At 29.1% G+C, this 25,986-nt stretch overlaps 1 protein-coding gene across 10 annotated transcripts in view; it reads left to right on the top strand.

Moving 5' to 3' along the window:
* Positions 1-765: 765 nt before the first annotated feature.
* The window catches only part of LOC143225464 (rho guanine nucleotide exchange factor 7-like), a 74,724-nt gene continuing 49,503 nt past the window's right edge, over positions 766-25,986 (top strand). For 2 of the 10 annotated variants that reach the window (XM_076454927.1, XM_076454925.1), the window contains exons 1-8: positions 998-1,122; positions 1,275-1,380; positions 3,097-3,136; positions 7,853-7,987; positions 13,430-13,534; positions 15,987-16,078; positions 19,901-19,995; positions 22,557-22,652. In XM_076454927.1, the coding sequence (XP_076311042.1) occupies positions 19,958-19,995; positions 22,557-22,652 (134 nt within the window). In that variant the 5' untranslated portion in view covers positions 998-1,122; positions 1,275-1,380; positions 3,097-3,136; ... (2 more) ...; positions 15,987-16,078; positions 19,901-19,957. Of the gene's footprint in view, positions 790-997; positions 1,123-1,183; positions 1,381-3,096; positions 3,137-7,852; positions 7,988-13,429; positions 13,554-15,986; positions 16,079-19,900; positions 19,996-22,556; positions 22,653-25,986 lie in introns of those variants that run through there. The other 8 variants (XM_076454919.1, XM_076454923.1, XM_076454917.1 and 5 more) reach the window with 8 other exon arrangements.

The following is a 25,986-nucleotide window of genomic DNA, read 5'->3' as shown; positions in this document are numbered from 1 at the left end:
TGTAACTGACCGTTATTAGGGATGAGAGTATAAAAGGGTACGGTATTGTGAGGGGCGTTGCAGTTGGATGTTAGGTTAGTAAACTCTCTTTGTTAACCTGAAGATGACCTAAAAAGATCGAAACGTTGTTATCTGCTTATCAATAAAAGTGTTAAAACCAATACCAGCCGTTCTGAGATACAAACGATACACTCGGTTCGTATAAATGATAAACGAATACCTGTATGACCAGCTAAAAAAAGATAAAAAAAAAGCCATACTAGAAGCTTCAAAGAAATACTTGTAGACCACAGTATGCAATATAAGTGAAAGCATACATACGAGATGGCTTCAGATTGCATCTAATGGAAAACAATGATATAGTGCCATAAAAGGAATGTGTCCGTAGCACTCCAATTCTCAATGAGTGCTAACACCTGCAACTCACGTAACTTAGTTTGCGGTACCTGAATCGGACTAATCTTCTACAAGAGAATAATAGTTAAATCTGATATTATGAGTTAATTGAGTAACGTGAGCTTCAATTCATAAATACAATAACAGGAATTTTTATTGAAAATAATTTTTTTATTTTAATTATTTAAATAATTGAAGTCATAAGTTGCCTACTGTAAAAAGTTACTGTTAGTATATATTAGAAATTAATTATTAATTTCAGTTGGTTTCTCACTGAAACTAATTTAACGTGAGATTTGTTCAATCTGGAACAGGATTTTAACAGACTTAGTTTGACATATGACCTCGTGTGACTAAGCTAGTGACGACTTCAAACCTAACTCTCCAGTAAAGGTAATTAATTGTTTTTGAAAATAAAGTACATTTTCATTGTGTTTGTTTGAGTAAAGACTGTTTATTATGATATACAGTTGTGTTCAATTTCTTTTTTTCTTCTTTCTTTCCAATTCAGTTAGTCAGAGAATACAGAATTAAGGAAGGTTTAGTTTTTCAGCCGACATATCTTGCCACTTTTAGTTGGAAATCAGTGGTATCTGACAGTAAGATATGTAAACACTTTTGATAAATGTGTTGTGTAAAAAGTTGATGAGGTTATACGGGGTCTGTATTTCAATGATTAAAGGCTGATAAGAAGCTTTGAAGTTGCGACAATGCCATCTTGCAGATGTACGTAAAAGTTGATTTAGATATTTTAATTCCATATTGTATTACTTCTACGCTTAGGTGAACTTCGTATGTTGTCAAAACATATCTGCATGTAAAGCTACACGATTTCTAAAAGTATTTCAAGTTTTGCTTTTTGGAATTTTTATTGACAGAGGGCGTTTAGGGCCGAGAATGAGAAACTTACGAAGTCGCACCCTTTAGGTTGGGTTTAGACGGAACGAGAGAAATTGTCCTAAATCATAGAAACATAAAAATAAGGTAGGCTTACGATCATAATTGAAACGCAATTAAAATGTACAATTCTTTATATAGTCAAATTTAGCATAGTATAATTGAAGTTTTGAAATTTGGGTTGTTTATTTTTTAAGAGGTATTATTACATATTTAGTAGGAAACAGTGTGAAAATTAAGAAAAAGTAATAAAAGTTAAAAAAGCCAATTTCGATAATTATATATTAATATATTAATTTTTATTAATTATTTATAATAGTAACTAAATCGAGCAAATATTTAAAGGTAAATAAATAGATGCCATTATTATAGTATTATTACAATTAATCCAGAACTTGTTGGCATCAGAACGGTTTTTAATTTTTACACAGTTTAAGTAATCGGTATTTAAAATTTCGAAGTAACGTTTTATACTATATCATTCAGTTTTCACATTAATAATTAAAGATATGCCTGAGATATTCTGTAAATTGTCTAATACATTCTGTTTTGATTGGTAGCGTTAATTAAAACATCTGAAAAATAATAAAGTGATGAAATGTAATTCAGCTCATCAAGGTTGCCATTCCTCCTTAAACACGAGCACAAAATAAAAGTAATATGAATATAATGATTAACATCATATATCTAATAGCATTTGCCACATCTTCAGACAAACATCCAGTTTTAACTATCGTCTTTTGTTCTTACAAAAGAGAATAGAAACAGTGTTTTTAATTTTGAGCATTCTATGTGAAATACTGGAAAGTACCTGGATTATTCAGATTAGTGGTTCTTAGTCTATTTTGGCTTAATTTCTGTTTTTAAACATTAACAAACTATAATGATTAGTAACGGGTATGGGGGATAACTGCCCAAGTTGCCCCCTTTCTAATCTGACACGAGGAGTTAAACACTGCATTTCAAGAGTCATGCTGCTTATGCACTCTTTTTTTTGTCATATTAAAATAAAAGATTTATTGTTTATCAAGTTATTTACCTTCTTTGAAGCTGAAACAGGTGTGGTATCTAAGAAATAGTAGCAACTGCCATTAATACTTTGCTAATGAATCATTTATAACATCTGTATTCTTTATTCCAGTATTGCCTGCCATTTAAGAATGTTTTGGGTGCCATTTTGATAAAGATGCTCTCATTCATGAGTTCCACAAATCATTCAAAGGTTGCACAAATGTGTACCATAATGCAATGTTATAAGATATGAAAAGTACACTTTCCCTAATGCAGCCTGATGGAGATAAGTTAGAACAGAGAAGTCTTCTATTCACTGATGTTTATAATTTTAGTTTGTTTTTTTTAGATATTTTGGTGATTATGGAACAATACACTTATGTTATTTATATGTGTATGTACACAGTGACAATGGTGCTACCAATACAAACTACCCTCACCTAAGATTTGTTCTGGATCTGCCATTTGTCATGGCCCAGTAAAGTGATTTAATGCAAAATTTATCTGGCTTACAAAGTGCCTAATATATATATATAATATGATTGTGCTTGCATATCTTCAAGCACCTAATTTTGGCACTTTTACAAGCACCTTCAGTTTACTATATATTTTAAGAATACCTTTGCTTTCCAACTAATTTGTTAAATTTGGTATTACTGTACAATGATAAATATAGAGTGCATACGGAGATTTATCAAATCCAGAAACTGTCTTGTTGGTAAAATTTTAAGGAAGCGATCACACTTTAGGAGGTGTCTAAGGAGAATGAAATATCACTTGCCATTTTTTCAGATACAAAGCATTGGGCAGGTGCTTGAAGATTGGAGAGTTGGTAATGTTGATCTTATTTTTAACATAACATTGATAATCTTTAGCTTTCTTGTATTTCTGTAAATCCTTCATTTTTTACGTCATTTTAAACTTTTTAAGTTGATGGCCTTTTTTTCCTTCATTTTTTTCTCTGTGTCTTTACTTCATCATTTAGAGTTTATCTTAAATGTTATCCTTTTCCTCTGTTTAAGAACATGTCTGTTTGTAATTAAAAGCAATTTATATTTAAATATTTTCCAAATTTCATCCACATGAAATTGTAAATGCATTTTCCAAATTACTTATGGTAGACATTGTCTCATGATTTCAGAACTGGCTTTTTGAAAATTAGGAACTAAAATTATACATTTACTACATCTCATCTTATAGCAAACACTATTTTGATTAGTAACATCTCAGCATTCATCTCACAGCTTCTCACTGATCTCCTATGTCTAATATGATGGTCTATATTAGTTGCAAATTAATAATTTATTTCTGAAACTCCTAATTGGAACCCTTATTGGTGCAACTTCTTGGCTATTATATTTTTATGTCTTCAACCCCAACAGGCTGTAGTTCACCTCTTATGTAGAGTCATGCCAGCCACTCTTCTAAAATATTTGTTATATTATTTCTTTTGTGACTGGTTTGGTATAATATACACAAGTTTCTATACACATTTGCAAATGTTAAGTGTTTTTGCTCTGACTTTTGATGGGGTGTGTATATCTTCACAAAATGTGGCAAACTTTTAGTAAAGATTGCAAGCATTTTGAACACAATTTTTTTTTAATGAATAATTTGTACTAAAGGTGTTTTTTTTGTGAAAATATTGAATCTGTTCTTTTACTAGTCTGAGTGCAAAGTGATGTTCATGTTATGATTAAAAACTATTTTTCATCCCAGAAATCTCAAATATTATTTGTGCAGTCACTAAATCTTTGTAAGTACATATCAGATGACTGTTTCCATTAAGACATTATATCTATTTTCTTTACCCTAACTATGTGGTGTGTGTAAATTTGACTGACCTTGTAGTTATTAAAAACAATTAGAAAATGTAAAATATGGTGGTTTTTTGTTCTAGAGTGATTACTGAATAACACAAATATTCAGACTAAATAACTTAAATCTCATAACATTATACATTTTTATATATTTATTGTTTTTTATTATATTGACTTTCTTATTGTGCCTGGCTAACATTTCAGAACTTGCATCAATTCAGTAATATAAAACTGAACTTTGGTCTTAAAGTGACCTTGTCTTGGCTGTGTTTTCAGTGGACGAGTTAGTAATATTTTGTAATATGTAGTCACATTTCATTCATTATGAAATATATATGTATATTTATTATTATTATTTAGAAATAAGGTATTAAACTTATTTTGCTTAAATATATTGAACAATAAATAAAGAAGCAAAGTAAATAATTATCTCTTCTAGTTACAGCCTTTGAACTTGCTGCTTGATGTAGATTACTAGTCCTTTCAGAATTTTGCAAAGAGAAAATATGAAATTTATGTTTTTAGGTTTTATATATACAGTTTAATGACTAAAAAGTTATAAATTACTATATTGATACCATACAAGCCCAATAGTTTATCAATCTTAGTAACTAACCAGTATTTATTTGCAAAAAAAAAATGAAATTTTGAGCAGACTAAACACACAACCTACCTCCTTTAAATCTTAGTTAAAAAAATGAGGAGACTTCTAACAGATTAAAATGACTGATAAATCTAGTAGGGGTTATTCTAAGCTGTTGCTTGGGGTTTTCATATATCATATATTGAAGTGTATGTAAGGGACTATTTCCAAAAATGGAAAGAGGCAAATGAGGCCTCTGTTTCATTCAGTACACAAGCCATATTGCAGCAAAATGAAAAGATGCAAGGTTATTATTTTATAATCTATCTTGACTACATTGGTAATTTGAGTTCCTAATTTGTATGGAACTATAGACCTAGTATTTTGAATCACAAACATCTAATTTGAACCAATGCTGTATTCAACACACCATGTGACTTACAAAGATTGATATTTAGTTGTGTTCTTTTAATATTTACTTTTAAATTAAAAAACAACAACAACTGATGTATAATACTAACATTTTAATTATAATCTACAATTTGATATCAAACATAAATTCATAAAATAGTAGTTCATAATATTTTAAGTAAAAGTCAACAAATGCAATGACATGGTTATTTATCTGTGACCCATCACGATATGGTTAAATAATGCTTAATTTGGGACATCAAAGTCTTTTCTGTTATCAGTATATTACATATGGCTTGGTATGGATGCTCATTTGCTAACCAGGAAATCAAATAATTCTGAACATTTGATGGTTTATCAGATGGCATATCTATATTGTCAGATTTTTTTTTCTCTCATTAACAGAAAACATTTGATAATGTTTAAGTGTTAACCACACATTAAAGCCACTCATATGAAAAATTTGATTTCTATTATGTTCATTATTTAAACAAAATGTTTAAAAAACAAAACCACACACATCTCATCAAAATATATATGTACCAGCTTCTCCCATGCACTGGAACAGACTGTTAATGGGGTGCAGTAAAATATTTAGCAGTGCATTGCTTTGCTTCAATAAAGTGTACTATGTGCAAGGTGTAAAAGAAATGTCATTATAGAAAATGTATGAAATTAAAATGCTCACTAGTGCTGATAACTTCAAGTGTTGAAAATGGAACACTAACCCCTTAAATCATGTTTCATTAATCAACAGTCTTGATAAAATAATGTAATTGATATAACACTCTCTTTCTTTGTGTGTAATTTTTTTGTTGTAGTTAAAAGGTATGTTTTTATTTTGTAATCAAACTGTTAGTGTTATTCTGTTTTGTTTTGCTCTCTATTTATTATGTTTAATAGTATTTCAAGCCTAATATGTTTAATTAATCAAGAGTTTTATGTTAAAAAGACTAACTGTTAATCTGCTTGATAAAATTATGACTGTTAATTTATTTTTACTTAAATCAGCTGTCAGCTGCTGCTCTTTTAAGTGGCCAAATTAGGGTGTTCTTGCAGTGTAATCTTAACCATTAGCTATATGAATGTTACATATATCATGAAATACATTCACGTAGACATATTGTTTTGTTTCATTTAAGATATAAAAACATGGTTAGTGTTGTCTCTGACATATTTTAAACTTCATATTAATATTTTATTTCATTGAATTACACATTTCTCTGAAATATAAACTTACAGTTATGGTGATATTAGTAAATTATGTAAATGTTTGGATCTTTGAAGTTCAAAATATACTCTTTACTGAAACTTTAATATTAACAAAATTTAAACAAAGTTTCAATAATTTTTATTCTATCACAGCCTTCAATTTCAACAAAGTTGTTTCATTCTTAGTAATCCTGAGATTAGAATAATGAAATAAAAGCTTATTCTTCAATTTTCTATTATGTTTGTTTTTAAATGTGACAGAATATTATTTAACATATGCTGTAAATCTACTATTTCCAAACTCCCTATTGTCCAAGCTAAACCTATCAAATTGTTTATTACTAATCTCTACTACCACTGTAATTAATATTAGGTTGCAGTCAGAGCAAGGTATGTACTTAGATTGAAAACAAAATTCATCGTGGTAACCCCTGTTGTGTATTTATTTTTAGAAATTAAAATGTATTATTTGGTCAGTTGGTTGTTCTTGCTGTTAACTGAATATTCAGTGGTGAATACACTAAAGAGGTTTACTGTTACCCTGCACCATATTCCAGGAACTGAAGTTTAAATTCGAAAGTTCTTAAATGAATATGCCACTGTATAAACTGTGTGTGTGTCACTGATATCATTTGATTCTTTTTTTGCACTTAGAAACACTTATCCAAATTGTATGAAATTTAGGACTTGTTAAATATTACCTAGATAGAGCTTAAAAGATTTTAAATAAGTTAGTTTATCTAGACAGTATTCAGAGTTGTAAAATACCTTGTTTCCTATGAGTTTCAGTTTTGTTTTTAATGTTGACCAGAAAATGCATCTTATGTTATATCAAATCAGTTTCAACTTAGTTGATATTCATTAACTTATTTTTATACACTTCTAAAAACTGACATTTGTTACATAACTGTATTTTTTTTTCTGATAAAGTTTGAGGTATTTTTCATATCTTCATATGATTTATCTTGGTATTTATTTTCCTGTACAACGAACTGTTGCTAAATCAGCAATTTAGGGTAAAATGAATAGTTGATAACTGACATCAACTATATAATACCACATGGAATAGCATTCTGTAAAAGACTGTGGCTTCTACACTTTGACCTCCACATGAAGCATTATTTCATCTATACTTGTGTTTGTATGTAGTGTTATTATGAGCACTAGACATATTGATAGTTTTGACATTAAAGCATGTAGGTTTAGAAATGTTTAGGAGTAACATCTGTGATAATTATAGAAGTTATATATTGTTTGACATTGCTTGGACAGAAATAGATACTGCTTTAAGGGCCTAACTTGTAAATAACAGAGCATGATTAGTCAAGTTTTTGTTTTGCTGTTCATAAATTATGCCATATACTGCAAAATATTTTATGAATATTCAATGTTACTGGTAACTGACTTTGTATTTGAGTTAGCAGTTCCATATTCTGCCAATTTTTACAAAAAAGAGCAATGAAGCCCTGATCTTGATGGTATAAAGTTTTTTTGTTTGTTTTTTACTTTGTATGTGTCATAGAAACTAGGTATGATGATGACTATCTCCAACCATTGGATGTGAAATCCTAAACATCTTCATCCAAAAATGGCATCAGATGGCGGTCCACATCTTGTCAAAGCTGTTTATAACTTTAAAGGTTCAAATAATGATGAGGTAAGATTTTATTGTTAATAGCTTATTTAATTTTCTCAATTTATAGGGTTGTATTGTACATTTCAAAAATGTGTATTATGCATAGTCTTAATATTTTCAGTTGGATTCATGTAGAAAATTAATAAACATGTGTATGGAATTTATATACTTATTTTTTTGCAGTATTGTAAATGTTCTGAATGAAGCAAAATCTCACATTTATGCACTTAGTTGTGGTATCAATTATTTTAGTGAAGTCTGAATTCCATAATGCAGCATATGCTTTGCTGTTTGGAGTATTAACAGACCTGCTGGAGCACTTTTTTGTTCTTGATCAGCTGTATATCTTTGTATGTTATGTCACCATGATCATCTGAAACACAAATCATTATAACTTTTATGAGTTTGAATATTACATTTGAAAATGAATTTATCAATGAAAAACTTCCATGAAAATAAAGTGAGCTTCACTGATAATTATTATTTGTATTTAAGAATAATCAATAATGTAGATTTTACTAAGCTAATTTAAGTATTAGCTCTGTCAGATTACAAAGTTTTCAAGAGGTTAGCAGTGATAGAATTAAAAAGAAATTAATGGAAGAGGACAGTCATGAAGGAGTTTTGATGTGGAGTAAAGCGAGTTCCTTTTTTTTAATGTCAGGGGATGAGGGGCATGCAAATAAGAAAGTTTAGGGTTTCACTGGGTAAATAAGGTAGTAGAAAACATTACATTTTCTATGTTGTAATTATTTGCACATTTAAATCATAAAAAAGAGAATGTGTGTTCAAGATAAGGACTTCTGTTCTGTTATGTGGTGCAGGGTTTGCAGTTGGTACCAGGCTGTCAATAGCTGCTGTACTGGTGTATAATGTATCATATGTTGAGGTATCCTTTATCGCATATCCCATTTTCAGAGTTTTGGCTGAATTTCTGGTATTTAAGTTGATAAGCAAATCCCAACATGAAAATTGGCAATAGTATGAAATATGGAAACTGATGACCCCCACTTGTGATTGCATGTTAGGTAGGTGCATGTGTGATTAATCCTTAGCATGTGGGCAGGTCAAACTGTGTGCATCATGACATTTTAATGAGCTAAATTTAAAATTTAATTAAGTGACTTACTTATCATGGTATACAAATAAACTTGATGTAAAACTGTAGATAATAAATCAAACTATGATGTAAGTTTTGAATTTTTAATTGTATAAGGAATTATTTAAAACAATCTCAAGTTCCACTAGTGTGAGAATTTGAATATTTGTTCTTAAGCTATCTCTTCTATATTTTTTTGTCCATGGCCCTAGAGAAACTACAGAATGTATCAAAATATTCTCTAATTTTGTCATCAGTATTCTGTAGCTATATTCATATATTCTGCAATCTTATGGGGCTAAAGAATTGTCAATGAAAATTCAGAAACTACTTTTCATGACTACTTCTGATGTGCTCTGATTTACACTTTGCAGATAGATGTTTTTGAAGCCAGTGCTCATTAAATTTGTAACTAATAGAAAACCTATATTTCAATTGATTCACTGTCATAGTTGTCATACTACATGGGCTTATAGGTAATTGATGATTTGGTTTATTGTGAAAAAGGCATTCCCATGCGAGAACACTGGGAACAATACTTGAATTTTTAACTGCTCAAGTTTACATAATTAGAGATGCTTGAGTACCAGCAACCTGGTTCGTGAACTTATTCTTTCCTTATAACCATGTAGTGCTGGGAATGAATCTAACAGCTTTGGCATTTCCTGGGACCATATTAGTTTCAGGTTTATTTTGTTCAACTTTGCCATATCACTTATTAGTGCTATTATTAGTTTACAGCATACAGATACAAATTTACTGTATGTATTTTGTAATTGCTTTAGCTTTTCTGATATTATTTTGAATATAGTATCTTATCTTTCTCAACTTATGGTGCTCTATATCAGTGCACATATTCACTTGACATTAGCCTTGATACTCCGAACTACCCTAACATGAGACATCTACATACTGATGTGGAAATGATTATGCAACAACCCTCTACTGATAGGAGTGCAACACTACCCGTATCATAACTAGTGCTCCTTCTGTAATCTCGCAAAACGTAATCACTTTGAGATTGACAGTCTTACAGTTAAGATGTGTTTTCAGGCTGATTTTTTTCCCTTAATTGCCAGAGTTTATGGTGTTGTTTATCAGCTGCATATCTTCTTTCTCATAGCTATAAATTGTTTCAAAATTGTATGGTTATGAGAATTTATTGAGTCAAGATTCTCTTTTTATCCTGTCAGCTCTACTCGTGATATGTGTCTAATTCCACGTGGCTTCTATTCAGCAGCTGTAACTACTGCAGCTGATTTGTCTGTCACTTCAAAGTCATCAGAGCATGTTTTTGGCTCAGGATGTAATGACAAGTTCACTGGGAGATGGCTACATTTTTTCTGACTTCTGAATACCTGTTTATTGTTCTCTTATATCCTTGTAATGCTTAGCTTGTACATAACAATGAGGTTTTGAGCTGACTAAATTCTCCCTTGTGCCTACAGCTCATGGTTGTGTTTCATGTATCATTGCCCAGCTGGGAACCTCCCATATTATGAGGTGCACACTAATTCATTTGATGGCAATTTATGGTAGGATTTACTAGTAGGCTCAACTGGTTTATTTGTCTTTTCGTCAGATTGATTTTGTCTTTCCTGTGCACCTTCCTCTTATATTTGTCACCTCATCCTGTCCTGGCTGCTCATTTTTGTCATCTGTTGGAGGACGTTTTTGGTACTATTATGTAGACAATTCCCCATACCTTTACAGCTTATTATCTTCACTAACTGGCTGTGTCTTGTTCCATGGGATTTTGTCCCCTTCCAATTACTATTTTGCCTTACACATTTCACATTTTCAGCAGTTCTAAACAATACTAACTTTTATGAAAATAAATGGAGAAGGGGGTTCTAATCCCCTTATATATGAGCCTCCTTATATAAGATTAAATAATAGCTATGATTTTCTTAAAAAAATGGGTGATGAGGTTTCAACACCCCTGGACCCTTCCTCTAGTTTTGTGCCTTGTTATACAACATTAAAGAGCACAGTTAGTAATTCCTGAAAAATATGATTGAAATCTTTGAACCTGTAAAGTCCTCACCCCATTTATATATGAACCTGCTTATACAATATTAAAAAAAATACAGCAATTTCTTTCTGGAAAAAATGGATAGGGTGTTTTAACCCACTGGGTTCTACCCGTAGATATATGCATGCTAAAGAATATAATTACACAAATAAAAATTAAAATAGAAGACAACATGAAGAGGCAGTAAAATTACATTTTTTTAAACATTTAAGTTACAAGAGTGATTATGTAGGGTGTTGCCAGCCAAATGCCTTCCTTATAATCAGTAATTCAAAGTTAATGACAGTAGTAACTACTCTTAGTAACCTTCCAGTAACAAAGACAAGGTTAGCAAATTTAATGACCATGGGAATTGAATCGGATACCCTTAAACCACAAGATACCCCTGTCACATATCTTTGCATTTATATATTTAATAACAAACAAGCGTTATGGCATGGTATGGATAGTTGCAACAATTAAAAACAATAAACAACCAGAAAACTTATTTTAGATTAGTAGATTCCTCTCTTAACAGTCAATTGTAATTTCTGTTAATTGATTGTAGGAATAATCTAAAATAGTGATAATCACATATGATAATTTTGAGTAGTTATATTTTTGTGACATTAGTCTTATAATGTAATATTAATTAGTTTACAAGATACTGATCAGTGTAATTCCTGTTCATAAGTAATTGATTATACCAATTAAGTATATTGTCAGTATTTATTGCAAGTTAACTTGTTAGTCCTCATAAGAGGATATAAGTTGGTTGCATTTATAATATACACATATATATAACTTTTTAAATTGGGTTACTTTGCACTGTACTGTTGTTTTTTATTATTGCCAGTTTCATTTCTATAGGTTTTTAATTTTATTTAGGGGTTGATTTGCAGAAAATTATGGGTATTGGTTTAATAGAATATCATTAATGTTTTCCGTAGCATAGGAAATGGGGAGGGGCTATGTAAAACTTATAATTAAGCATTATTATTACTATGTTGTTATTATAAATCCAAAGAAATATTATAGATGATAGTATTATGTTTGGCTGGTCTAAACACAGTAACATGCATTAAATTTCATCCTGCTGAAACAAGACATTAATAATTAGTGTTCATTTATAAAACCAAGTTACTGTTGATTGCCTCGTGGGTCATGGATAATTTATTTTTTGATTCATTGCCTTTTAAAAAAAATGAAAAACTACTTATAGGTTATCTGCAAAATGCATTCTAATGCCATTTGAATTTTTAGCAATTTATTTTTGTCAGTAGGTAAAAATATAACCTATATGTGCTATCTTTTTGTAAATATGAGTATAATCAGTAATGCTTTGATAACATAACTGAAAAAGTTATGAATTGGAAATTTTTGTGTCTCCTAAATACAAACAGTATTCCTATAGCTCTGATTTATGGTTATTAGAATTAGTAAACATTTATCAAAATACCCAATGACCTTTTTATTATGTTTTGCATAGAACTATATGAAAGTTCAATGAAAATGTGAAATATTGGGCTGTTTTTGCATGTAGAAATGTATTGATGCTGTTCCATGCAACCTCAAGGATAGTGTTTTTATATTTTACTTTCATAACATTGTTAAAATCTAACAACAACACTTTATTTGATTGAATGTCAGTAGTGTAATACAAGAACACAAAATTAATAATAATAAAAAAAAAAGTTTCTTTTAGTGCATGTTATTATATATTCATGATGTTAGGAAAATGAGTAGTTTCAAAAGATCAGTTAAAGATAAAAATATGAAACCCTATAACCAGAGTACTTGTAAATGGTAGACCTTTCTTTACCAGAAGTATACTATAAATGACCATCATAAACTTGGCATTTTGTGTTTTAAATATACTTGAAGATACGTAGAATTATGAGTGTATATTTTTTTTTGTATTTCTAATATGTAGTTGGCTCAAATTTTGTGATATTAAAGAAAACTTCAAATATCAAATTTGGCTGAGTGTGTGTGTGTGTGCTTTCTGGGATTTTAAATTGAGGAGATTAGCTTATAACATTTATAATTAAAGAATTTTAGTAAATTTTGAAATACCTAAAAACCTGTGCTCTTTTTAACATTTCACTGTTTTTCTGTAGAATACATTATTCAAATACCTCAAGTTAATAACATTTTGCATTTTGTCTTGTGTTGCTATTCTTATTCAGTTTTTTCTTGTTTTGACAAGGAATGCAGAATTAATTTTCCACAGATTAATAGTGAAGAAAATGTGGAGTTTTGTGTTGTTTTAAATATTGTCATTTTAAGTAAAATTTCTGAAGAAATTGTGTTGAATTAAAATTTATCATTCTAAAATTATGTTTTCCAGTTAAATTTCATAAAGGGTGACATAATCACTGTGACTCAGATTGTTGAAGGAGGTTGGTGGGAAGGAACATTGAAAGGACTAACAGGATGGTTTCCTAGCAACTATGTAAGAGAGTATAAGCCAGGTTGGTTTGTTTAATGTATATATGTATACAACTTAATTTTATTATGAAACACATTTGGTAAAGAATAGAACACTTTTGTAACTAGTGACATTGATGTTACATGGATTTACAATCTAGGTTCTGGAGAGATTATATGAAGTTGTTTATGTTATTACTGTGAAACCAGCCTTGGTGTTTTATTATGTGCATTATTTGTGCTTGTGCTGTTGACAAAGGATTTTGCCATGGCTCAAGGAATAATTTAATTTAATATCTTTTATATCTATGGGCAATTAAATGAACAAAAATGTCACAGTTAAATTCCACCTCCAGTGTGCATAATACAGTTTGCACTCTGACAGCACAATGACAATCCTCCAGAGTAGGTATACTATAGGGTATTCACAGGCAGGTTGTTAACTTATCTATTTATAGAGTTGTATTTAGCTATCATTAAACAAGTGATGGGATAGTTCTTGTGACCTCATGAAATTTCTGATCTGTTGTTAGATTCCAATGTTGATGGACTTTAAGTAAAATGGTGTTGATCATTTATCTGGATGAAGTACTATTGCAAAATCTCATACACTTTTGGTTCCATTTTCCAGGCACTTAACACACAGATTGAGATATGTTGTTACATATTGGTTTATAAAAATATGGCAGTATATAATTATTGTGTACATATCACATCTTTTAGTGATATTTATTATTTTTATTAGGGTTATATAGACAAAGATCAGGTATTATGTATAATAACTCATACTGTTGTTACTTAAAAAAAAAAAAAAAAAGGTACCAGTTGTATTATAGTGTACACTACAATATAAAAACAAAATTGAGAAATTCATGATGTAATATAGCTATCAAGATTGCCTGGTTACATGTGTTGTTTCTAAGGTAAGATATATACACACACATGTACTACAGAGATGCCAACTATTTCAAATGACTGAGCATAATGATTGTAGACAGAGCCCTTTATCATTTGTGGCTACTAGGCCTGACCAATGTCTCTAAGCTTTTTATTATTATATTATTATTATAACTATTATTATTTATTACTGCTATAGATTGCTCATTTATGACTGTGTTTTGTGTATTTAATAAATAAATTTAAAAAATTCTTTTGAAGTTCTTTTTCATATTTTGAATTCGTACTCATAAATATCGTTTTCTTCATTGTTTTTATCTTTGCCATGGTGAGATGCCGATTTTGTATGTCTGGAACAATCGTTTATCCTGCCATGCGCCACAGAAAAATTGATGTGACAAACTGTACAAAATGCATGACTGTCACTGACTTTTGATGCAATGACTGGATATTTTGCACTATACTCTTTCCTAAATTTTTGATTCACAGTTTTAGTCCTTTTAACACTTTGTAAAGGCCTTAGACAAAAGTACTGACTGTTTCAGGTATCTATCTGTGCAGTTCCCAACTCTTTCAGAAGTGAAATCTAAAGAATAGATTTTTGTTGGGCCTCATATAAGAAATTGACTTTTGATGAACAGTTCAAAAGGACAAGGAGTAAAATGGAAAAAGAAGCATGGATTGCCTTTAAAGATGTTGCTGACAAATTTTTAGGAAACCACAAGGACACAACTTATGAAAACATTGTCAATAACATGCTCAATAAATTAAAAGAGTTGGGTTGTAATATGAGCTTGAAAGTTCATTTTTTAAACTTGCATATTGAGTATTTTCTGAAAATTTTGTGCCATCATGGAAGAACAAGGGGAAAGGTTTAACAAAGACATCAGGGAAATGAGAGGGGAGGTATCAGGGAAGGTGGAATATCAACATGATAGTTGAATATTGCTGGTCATTGTAATGAGGTGCTCCAGATGCAATATATAAAAGAAAAACCACAACACACAGTTTTGAGGCTAAAAGATATTGTTTTCACAAAAAAATATCGGTATGAATGAGGAGACATATTTTTTTGACATCAGTGTTCTTTCCTTTTCTTCAGTTTGTTTGTATTTTTGTTTACAAACATAATAATAAAAAATGTTCCTTTTGGTAAACAAAGTAATAATATAATATAGGTAAGTTTTTTTTTTCCTTCTTCCTGATTTTCAAAAGATCCTTATGTGATGAAAAAAATAATATTATTTTCCAAATCTGTATAGCTGAATTGTGGAAAAAAACATTTTTAAAAATAAAACAACTTTTATGAAGCATAAGTTTGCAGGCCTGTGTAATTAAAATTTCAGTGTAGTATAAAGGGTGGATATCATCTAGTTATTACATTGAAAGTGATTCAGCTGTTATTTTCTTGTGGCATAATTTTACCAAGTTTTCATTGTAGCAAGAAAAATATGGAGGAGTAAAGAGAAAAATATTTAAATCAAAAGAAGTTTTTTGTTAAACTTGATGTAATAATGTTTTGTTATAAATACTGAAAAGTTGCTATATTTAATAATTCATAATTTTTTTGTATTTTTTAGATTCTTCTAGAAACTTCAAAAGACCAGTTTCTAAATATACAGACTTTGCTTTGTCTGTTCGTCAAGAAAACTTTGGTCGTTACAGAGAAGTGGTGAGTTTACATTTCACATTTATTTTATTTTACAAATGTATGAACCATTGCAACTAAGTCCTCACTGTATTGAAATTTTTTAAGCTAAAAAGTAAGAACTTTGTAATATTGTTTGATTGTGTTTTGTTTAAAAAGTAAAATAAATTATATATAATTAAATTGCAAAATTATGTATATTTTTGTTAGTTATTTCATATAACCAGTAGTAACGCACATAATGAATCATCTTGTTAGATGAAAAAAGGACTATAAACTCCATAGCAATGTTTCATTCCTACAACTTCAGTAGGAATGACCTTCTACTTACATTGCTAGATTCACAATGATTAACAGACTTTATACTTGTTCTAGAACAAACTTAAAGTGTAGACCAGAGAGCAGTATGGAACATGGTTATGTGGATAGTGTTGTTCACATATGAAATTAACAAAATCAATGTGTCTAATGATACAGTTTTAAGCTAGCAGCATAAAATTACAGTGAAAATCATTTGAATATTGATATAAGAGAAGATACAGAATGTAAAATGAAAAATATGAAAAACTAAAAGAAGAAAATATTGAAATAAATAAAGTTACCTAGAGGGGAATAAATAAAGATCTGCTGTCATAATATTCTATTTCATGATTAATCAGTGGCTTAACTCTCAAAGTGAGTAAGGCTTTTTTGTTTTTGCAGTAAAGAAAATCACTGGCTGTAGCAAGGCTTTCTATTTACAAAGGACAGTGTTCCCTGTTTTATCATTAACTGTATCATTATCATCAATGTACAGTGCATTAATATGTTTACATTTAAGAACTGGAAATATGTGCATACCTTTCAATGTTCCTAGAATAATTTTGATTTTTTTTTTCACATGCATGAATTCACATCTTATTCACTTATAGTTAATTTTTAGTTTTCCTTTCAATTCTTTGCCTCTTATTCTTGACAGGTATTCCAACCTGTCCTTACAGTGTTCTATTGTTATTATATGGCAAAGGTTGTGCACATATTATTTCACTAACACTTGCATGTGCGAATTATTTCATATTGTTTAGACATTTTCAGAAATCAAACTATTTCAAGTTAAATCTATTCAATCATGAAACTTTCGAATATGTATTTTAAAATACAAATAATTAAAATATAAAAATAAAACCTAACTAATACATATAAAGTAAGAAACATTTGCTAAGCACTACATACTCCTTAAGAGAACAATGTACTAAGCTTCTTTGCTATCTCATGCTACAGATCTGTGCATTGGTAGAGATTTCTTCTGGTTATAACTGAATAGTGCAAAACCTGCTCTTTCTGTTGGGTATAAACATACTATTCACTTTCAAACTGTCATGATGCAACACAGCTTTGACTTTGCAAGTTGGCAGGCTGACCTCAAGCTTAGAAGTATTAGGATGTGAAACCCCCATTAAAAAATTCTTGGAAGTTTTCAAGACTAATGAAATACAGGTGGAACTTCAATTTGACCTCCTATACCAACAGTCTATATTTTCTCGCAGTATCATGTATAATAGCTGATAAAGTTTAGCACTTGTAACTGTGAGGAGATCACGTGACATCAGAAATTGCACTTTTAATTGCTGATTTAAATGGGTTTTTTTTAAATAAAGAAGTAAAACTTGGATAATATAAAACTTTTAAGTTATAATATATTTGATAATAGAAATCTCATTAAAATACATTCATATGAAAGTAGTTTAATTAAATTTTGAATGTAAACAGTAACATGCTCAGAAGGAGTTTACGAATTGCAGCAGTGTTACTGAGTTAGTACACAAAGGTGGGAGAGCAGCAGTGGTCCAGTTTAGTCATATCTGTACAAAAAAATCTAAGAGGACTAACATTACAAAAACATCTCAGATAAAGAGAATGTGGTTTTAGCTCACCTTACGCTGGGTTTGAAGGGGTTTATATGGTATCTTGGAAGATTGAAATGGGTATGATATGATTGGCTGGTGGTTCTTGTAACATAGTTCACCTAAGCTACTTAAAGATTAAATTAGATGATATTCCTATATAATACTCTGTTTTATTATATTAAATTAGCCAAATAAAGATTATAGCTTTTTTTGTATGTTTCTTATTTTTCTACTCAGGTTAAAGTAAACCGAAAACTATTTAAACTTTCATATTAAAATATGAAGTGCATGCAGAATACAAAATGTTAAAAGTACTGAGAAAAAAAAAATTCACAAATTGTGATAAACCTCATTGTAAAAATGTTGGAAAACAGTTGCAATTTTTAGGTATACAGAACATGTACTTTGAATGATATTATTAAAATTTTGTGTTTCTGTAAAGAATGCTAATAGAAATATACAGGCTAAGGGAGTTGCAGATGTGATGGATTACCCAACAAAGGTACCTTTAGATTTTATAAAGAAAGTGAATTTTTTTCAAAAGGTTTGACCTGACTAAAGAACAAACCTCTCGCCCTAAAATTCTGGATCTGCCTGTGTATTGCATTGGTACAGTAATGAGAAAAGTAATCGTTTTTTGTATATTTGATACAAGGTCGAAGTTTGTTTATATATATATTTTTTTGATATAGTTTTTGCAAGGACTGCTAACAAAGCCTGTCCTTAAATTTCATAGTTAATCTAATCTTAGTCTTTTTACATATGAAAGTACAGTGTTACAATTCAACAGTCTTACATCTACACTTTTAAGTATTATATGACCATGCCTTCTCATGTTGTATAATTTTTAGGTTTGCCAGTATATTGTGGTTAATTTATGGAATTTGTTTATCATATATTCTTACCTGGTGAAAGTTAGTTATGCACATACTGTATTCTTCATACATTAAGAAGTCTGTGTATTTTATGCACTTCTTTTAGTACTGCAAATATGCAGTTACTCTTTTTTTTGTATTAAGATATTTTTCATAAATTCATCAAAGGACATGTTAAATAAATCAACATTGGTAAGGGCTTATAACATCAGAGAAGAAGTTCCAAGATTGTAACAGATATTCTTTTATCTGTTTTTACCATTTTTATGTAAATACAGAATAAAAACTGGATTTCCTATTCATGTAATAACTTGGGTTATTTCAGTAAAAGTTTAATAATAGATAGTTCACATAAATAAGAGAACATTAAAGCTAATTTTAAAGGATATTTCTAGTTGAGCTGAAAGCAAAAAGTTAATGATACTTTATATATATTAAGACCACTTGTTAAAATGATCTGCAAATTTATACATTTATTTCTTTTAAAGAATGGAAGAAATCACATTGCATTTTTTAATTATCATGTGAACAAATCTTTTTAAATTAATTTAATCATAGATTTACTCAGGATCTGTATGAACTTTACTGGGTTTTTCAATACATTTGGTTCACAGTTTTTACATCAAGTTTTTTTGTTGGTCCTTTATGTTGGTAATAGGGTTTCTAATAACATACAAGTCACAAAAGTATAAATAAAGTATTTTTATTATGGTTACTAATTACTGTTGGGATTCTATGTATTTTATTTAGAAAATTAAAAAATTCACCCAGTGTTTTAGCTCATTTTTTCACACTGAATGTTGTAATGAGCAAAACAATAATTGTACTCAATGTAATATAATATGTGACACCAGTAATGAATGATGTAAAAAGCTAGTTATTTCAGGGTTAAACTGTAATGAATATTTTTTATTTTCTAACTTTTAAATTATCTTTTTGCAAAATCAATACTTATTAAAAAGCTGTAATTTATATTTTTGGATATTAATATGTGTGTAATTGTACAGAGTTATTTAAATTTGAATAGTGCATTCAACTGTTTTGGTCAACCAGTTAATATATGTTTTAAATTGTTCTTGTTTCAGGTGTTTAAAGACATTGTTGATTCAGAAACTAATCATGTTCAAGAACTCCAAACTTTGATGAAACAATTTCTTCAACCATTACAGACTAGTGATATGTAAGTTACTGTAAATCTATACCTTTAAGAAGTTATAATATTCTATAGGAAATTTGATTGTTGTTATATTGTGACAATCACATTGTTATTATGTCATACACCATCATTGGTACAGTTCTGAATGATGCAAAAAGTTATTTTGTCTGAAATTTACATGTGACATCATGAATTAGGTATTGTTCTTACTTCTTCATTATTGGTTTTAACAACATTTTTTAGTATCATTCTGAAATCAGAATGATTTATCAAGGAAAGGAAATGCCAAACAGATGTTAATTTTGGACTTCACATGCAATTATTGGTTGCAATATGTTCTGTGAGAGAGTATTATTATTATTCTATGTATGTATATTGTTAGCTTTACTTGAAAGGCTTGGATGTTTTGGAAACTGTCTTTTTTAATATATTTTATTTTTTAGTTAGCAATATAAAGAGATTGTACAACACATGTCCTTTCAGTGGCCCAGCAATAAGTCTGAAGGCTTGTAGCACTAAACACTGGGTTGAACTACTTGTGCTTGAAAATAAAAACCAACAACACAAATGAAATTATAAATGTAAATTTGGTTGGGTAACCAATTTTAAATTTTGATTTATAATGATTGTTAAATATATTGTTAAATAAATTATAATATATAAATAATGTACAATGTCTAATAAAAGATGAAGAATAAGCAGTAGAGATTAAACTTAAGCAACAAAAAGATATTGAAAAAGTGTTTCAAAATGTTAACATTTGGTTGTTTGTAGGTCAAACAAATCAGTTGCTATGGTGTACTAAGCAAACTGCGTGTGTTATATTTTATGAACTAGTGAGATATGCAGTTCCTGTTCTTAGGCCAAACAAATTAATCACTGTGGTGTAATAAGTAGAATTTGTGTTATATTTTTTGTAGCAAGAAATAGCTACAAAAGAAATAGCTTGGATTGTTCATTCAAATGGAATTTTAAGTATCACTTTAATGCATCAACAGGACTTTACAACACTATAGTGTTTTCTTTCATAACAATTTCACAATTCTAAAAATGTATAAAGATATCATAGCAAAACTGTTTGAAATTTTTCTTATTCTTTGTTCTGTTTCTCTTTTATTACCCAATAACGCTTAAAACCAAAACAATAACCAATTATATTGAGGTGATATAGTTTTGAACAGAGTATCTACATTTATAAGTGTTATTAATAACTAGTAGTGATTAAAAAATCATAATTCTAGCATAAATGATTTTTTCATTACCCATTGAAATCAGCTTTCTTAGAGAAATTTGATGTTTATTTAAAAAGCTTAAGTACAAGGTAAAATGGGAATTATTAGCCAGTAATAGATAAACAATAAATATTATAGTTGGAACCTTATTGTATTTAGAAGCTGGGTTTTAAATACAAGCATCCTATATCTACTGAAACACTGCATTAAAAACAAACAAGCAAATGAGTAAAGAAAAAACTTTTCAAAAAAGGAAGTAAATGTAGGGATGGCTAATAAACATCCTTCAAAAACAATGCAATAATATAGTAGGATAGGAATAGTATTTAACTTATACCTACATGATAGTACGTGGGCAAGAATTAATATATAGCAGTGTAAATAATATTCAGTCACAATTCAGTTTAATTTATCCTGTTTTTGTCTCAATATTCTACTGCACTGTGTTTGTGCTATTATGTAGGGATGATGCAAATACCATCCCTATCCTACTGTATTGTTGCATTGTTTTTAAAGGATTGATATTAGCCATCCATGCATTTACTTTATTTTTTGAAAAGTTTTTCTTTATTGAAATAGTGCAATATATAGTACTTCTACAATAAGTTTTTTTATTTCAGATTTAAGAACATAGTAGGTATTTGTAACTGAATTTCAAACATGCACAGAAAAATACATAATTATCATATGTCATGCAATATGCAACAATGAGAAATTTTACAAAAGATCAAAATTATTATACATTCACCTAAAAAAAACGAAATTGTGAGATTACTGTGCATGTAATGTGTTAAATATGAATATTTTTTGTTTGGTTTATGTCTGTTCATACATTTTCACTGGCTCACTTGCTGCTTTTATGGGCAGTTGGAGGTTATGTCAGTAGTGATAGAACTATAAAGTAATGAAACTTAAATGCAAGGAAGAGATATCATTAGATATTTGCTGTTGGTTAATGAATATTGTAAGAGTTTAGTGCTTTGTTATAATTAGAGAATTACTTAATATTAAACTGTGATTAACCACGGATGAGGATTTGCATATGCATTTCTTCAGTATATATAAAAGTGTTATAAACAGAGAGTAGAGAAGGTTATTTTTTTTATGAAAATAGCATTGCATATTATTATTATTTTTAAAATATGTTAACTTGGGAATTGAGCTAATGATCTCTCATTGCTGACTTGATTCATAGTGTATTGTACAATGTTAACAGTAGATAATTGTACTTTACCTGGGGTAAAAAAAATGTAAATGATCTCAAAAATAATCAGAAAGGTGATCTGGGTGTTACTCTATTTTATTGTATTATAAGTTTCTTTCAACACTAAATACTCTGCATTTGTTTCTTAGATTAAATGAAAAGGAATTTGCCACACTCTTAGGAAATTTAGATGAAATAGTGGATTGTCATGAAACATTACTGGATGAACTTGAAAGCCTGAAAGAGTAAGTACAGCACTGCATACCATTACAAGATACAATTTATTAGTAACTATATTGTTTTGTATCTGTCACTTTGTCATACTGTTGTTATTATGTAATTATAATTAATTTCATATTAAAACAAGCCACCTGCACAAATCAGAACTAAAAGTTAACCCAGTCATTGATGTATCTAATTTAATGAGCAGGTTAACCAAGAGCAATAGTAATTAATAATATGTTAAAATAAATAATGTCAACTTAAAAATATCTTAATACTGAGGTGTCATAAATGAAATTAATGGAAAATTGCACTTCATCAACTTAGTTCACACCATAACAGTTATTGTTTATATAGTTTGATAATATACATGCCATATCAACCACTACTGTGTCTGTTGTATTCTATCTGGCCTCAAGAACCCTGGTATCGAACTAAAGACTTCATCAGTACTGGGTATAGCAAATGTGTTGTGTGATTTACATGTTATTATAAAGTATTCTTTACTTTCATTTAACAGTTCTGATGAATAATAGCTAAAAGCACAATTTCCTCAAACTAAAACTTGTAATTAATAGAATGCATTAATCTGTCAGTTTGTTATTCTTGCTAACAGAACTGTTTTCAGCTAGTCTTCCAACAATATCTGGAGGTTCAGCCAGCTTATGAAATTTAGGTTAGTCCTAAGTTCTTATATTAACACTGCAAAATAACCCTCATAATGAAAATTTAATAAAAATATACATTAAATAACCAGTACTGTGAATTTAACTAACATAAAGAACTTGCAGAACACACACAAACTTGTTTGGTTTGTCATTATTTGATCAATGGAATAAATTTTAAGCTTACATGTCAATAATCTAAAACTTCTAACAAAACACTGATTATATATTTCAACTTTGAAATAAGATGTTATCACAAAAGCGTTTGCTTTAAAGTTTTAGATGTGTATATTTTAAGTCAGTATTAATAACACAAGAAATGCTTCTTGCTTCAGTAGAAATGATTTGCAGGTAAGGTTTCAATTTTCAGAAGTTTAATTGTAAATATAAAGACAAAATATAGTTATGCAAATTGGTCAACCTGATTTTAACAGTGAACCCTTGTCCTGATAAGTATTGTGGAAAAAAACTAAGAAATACCATAATAAGAAATTTTGTCTGAATGTATTAACAAATAAATGGGAAAGTTATAACAAAAAATTGTATGGTATTTAGGATTTGTTAGTATTAGTACTAAAAAAAAAATAATTGCATAATTTTGAAATAAATAACCAATGGGTCAAAGGTACAGGGAGAATCTTGGGAAACTCAAAACAAATTGCACTACCTTTCTTGTAACTGTCATTGAAACAAAAGTAACAGACATAGATTTAATTAATTGGATATATTATTATTATTTATAAGTATGACTTGATCCTCTTTAAAACTATACAACTTTGTTCATTTAGTATCCATAGTTTCTGTTAACCCTTAAATATTAATTTGCATTGGGATTTTTTAATAGCATGGAAAAGGGATATTTTTGCTCAATTTTGTTTTAAGCAACTTTAATTTGAAGCTAAAGGTTTATAAACATTAAAGATCTTAATGATAATTATGTTGATGAAAAAGTTAGGGGAACAAGTTAAAAATGTACTTAAGTTCCTTACTAGACTACTGAAAGATCAGGTGTGCTGAAAAGCATTACATGTGTGGTTGGGTGCTTGATTCCAGCCTGCACTTCATGAAATTCAAACTTTTGCTGAATTTGCTAACACTTTTAGCCTGGGGGTCATTATAATATGATGCACAGTCCCACTGTTCATTGGTAAAGAGTAGTCCAAGAATTGGCAGTGGGTGGTATTGACTAGCTGTCTTTGTGCTAATCTGTCACTTTAAAATTAAGAATGGATAGTGCAAATAATCTTCCAGAACCTTTGCACAAAAATTCAACAAACATTGTACATAGACTGCCTCTGCCTTGTGTATTTTCTTAAGAAACAGTTTGGCTTTTGTATTTTGCAGTCTCCTGAAACATCATCAATTTTTTTTACAGTAAATAAAACAAGAACAAAATAATTATTATTAAGCAAGATTAGATTTATTCAAATCTTATCTTAACTCAGGGTATCATGTTTATTCATTCGTGTAGTGTATGTTATCACTGATTTGGGATATATCATTATAAGGATAAAAAAGGAATGCCATACTGGGTATCAATTGGGTTCTGTGTCATTATTTAGTAAATTGCCCTTATGGCTCATTACTTCTACATTTTCTAATATTTCTGTGATGATAAAAAAACTGATTCATTTATAATTTTTGCTTGATTCAATAGAATAGAGTGATTAGGTTTAATACTGCTGAGTCAGTCATATTCTCCTCTAATCAGGCATTTTTTATTGTCAATTTTTATAATTAGGTTTATTAACTTAATAAATTTTTTTTCATACATAGCTCAATACTTCTGTTAATAAATTCTGTTAATAATTTTAAATGTGATATCCCCTTTTTTAAAACTTCCATCCTGGTCTAGGTGGAGTTTAAACATTCTGTAAACCATAGTGTTATTTACAACTCGATCATGATTGGGGAAGCAACCTCACATTTTTCTCAGTACTTTTGTTTGTATTTTATGTTCACTACAGTTTCTTTTTACATTGAACAAAAGAAAACAATTATCATTTTGTAACTTCATGTGTAAACTTAGTTAGCTTTTCAACTATTTAAAAATTATAAAATTTTATAATATACTTATCCTCTATTAGTACTGAAATAAATATATCCTAAATAATGTAGATGAAAATAATCCATATTTAGATTTGTTTTGCTGAATGTCATAATTTCAAATTTTGTTGCAAGATATAGTTCAAGTTTTTGAGTTTCACTTTCAGTATAAAGGTCTTGCTTTCTATGTTTTATTGAATATACCCCATGACAATGTAACTTACACATGTTAATAAACACAATACTTTGAGTTGAGGTAAATATTCTGATGTTTGGTTTGGTTAGTATAAGCATGTCAATTGTTTCTAATTTTGTTTGTATAATCTCAGATTATTTCACATATATTACTGTATTTTGAAAAATAAAAAAACATTAAAACAAGTGATGCTTACAGCAACTTCATATAATTGTTTTAAACAGTATTTTCTCTATAATCACTGCTTTATGCTTGCCTAAGTTTTTTACATTTAAGTTGTACATTCTTTTTAATTTATAATTTGTATACCTTTTTCTTATTTTTTTCTGTTAGCTGTATGTTTTGTTTATAGCTGTGCCTTCTTTTATAACTTCTTCAGTCTTTTTTTTTAACCATTGGTTTTTGTATTATATAATTGTCAATAATTCTTAGTTTATAAATTGTGTGTAA

This window comes from Tachypleus tridentatus, chromosome 9, assembly GCF_004210375.1.
Source record: "Tachypleus tridentatus isolate NWPU-2018 chromosome 9, ASM421037v1, whole genome shotgun sequence".
Lineage (NCBI taxonomy): Eukaryota > Metazoa > Arthropoda > Merostomata > Xiphosura > Limulidae > Tachypleus > Tachypleus tridentatus.
The sequence above is the reverse complement of the archived record's forward strand: the minus strand, read 5'-3'. Positions and strand labels throughout refer to the sequence as shown.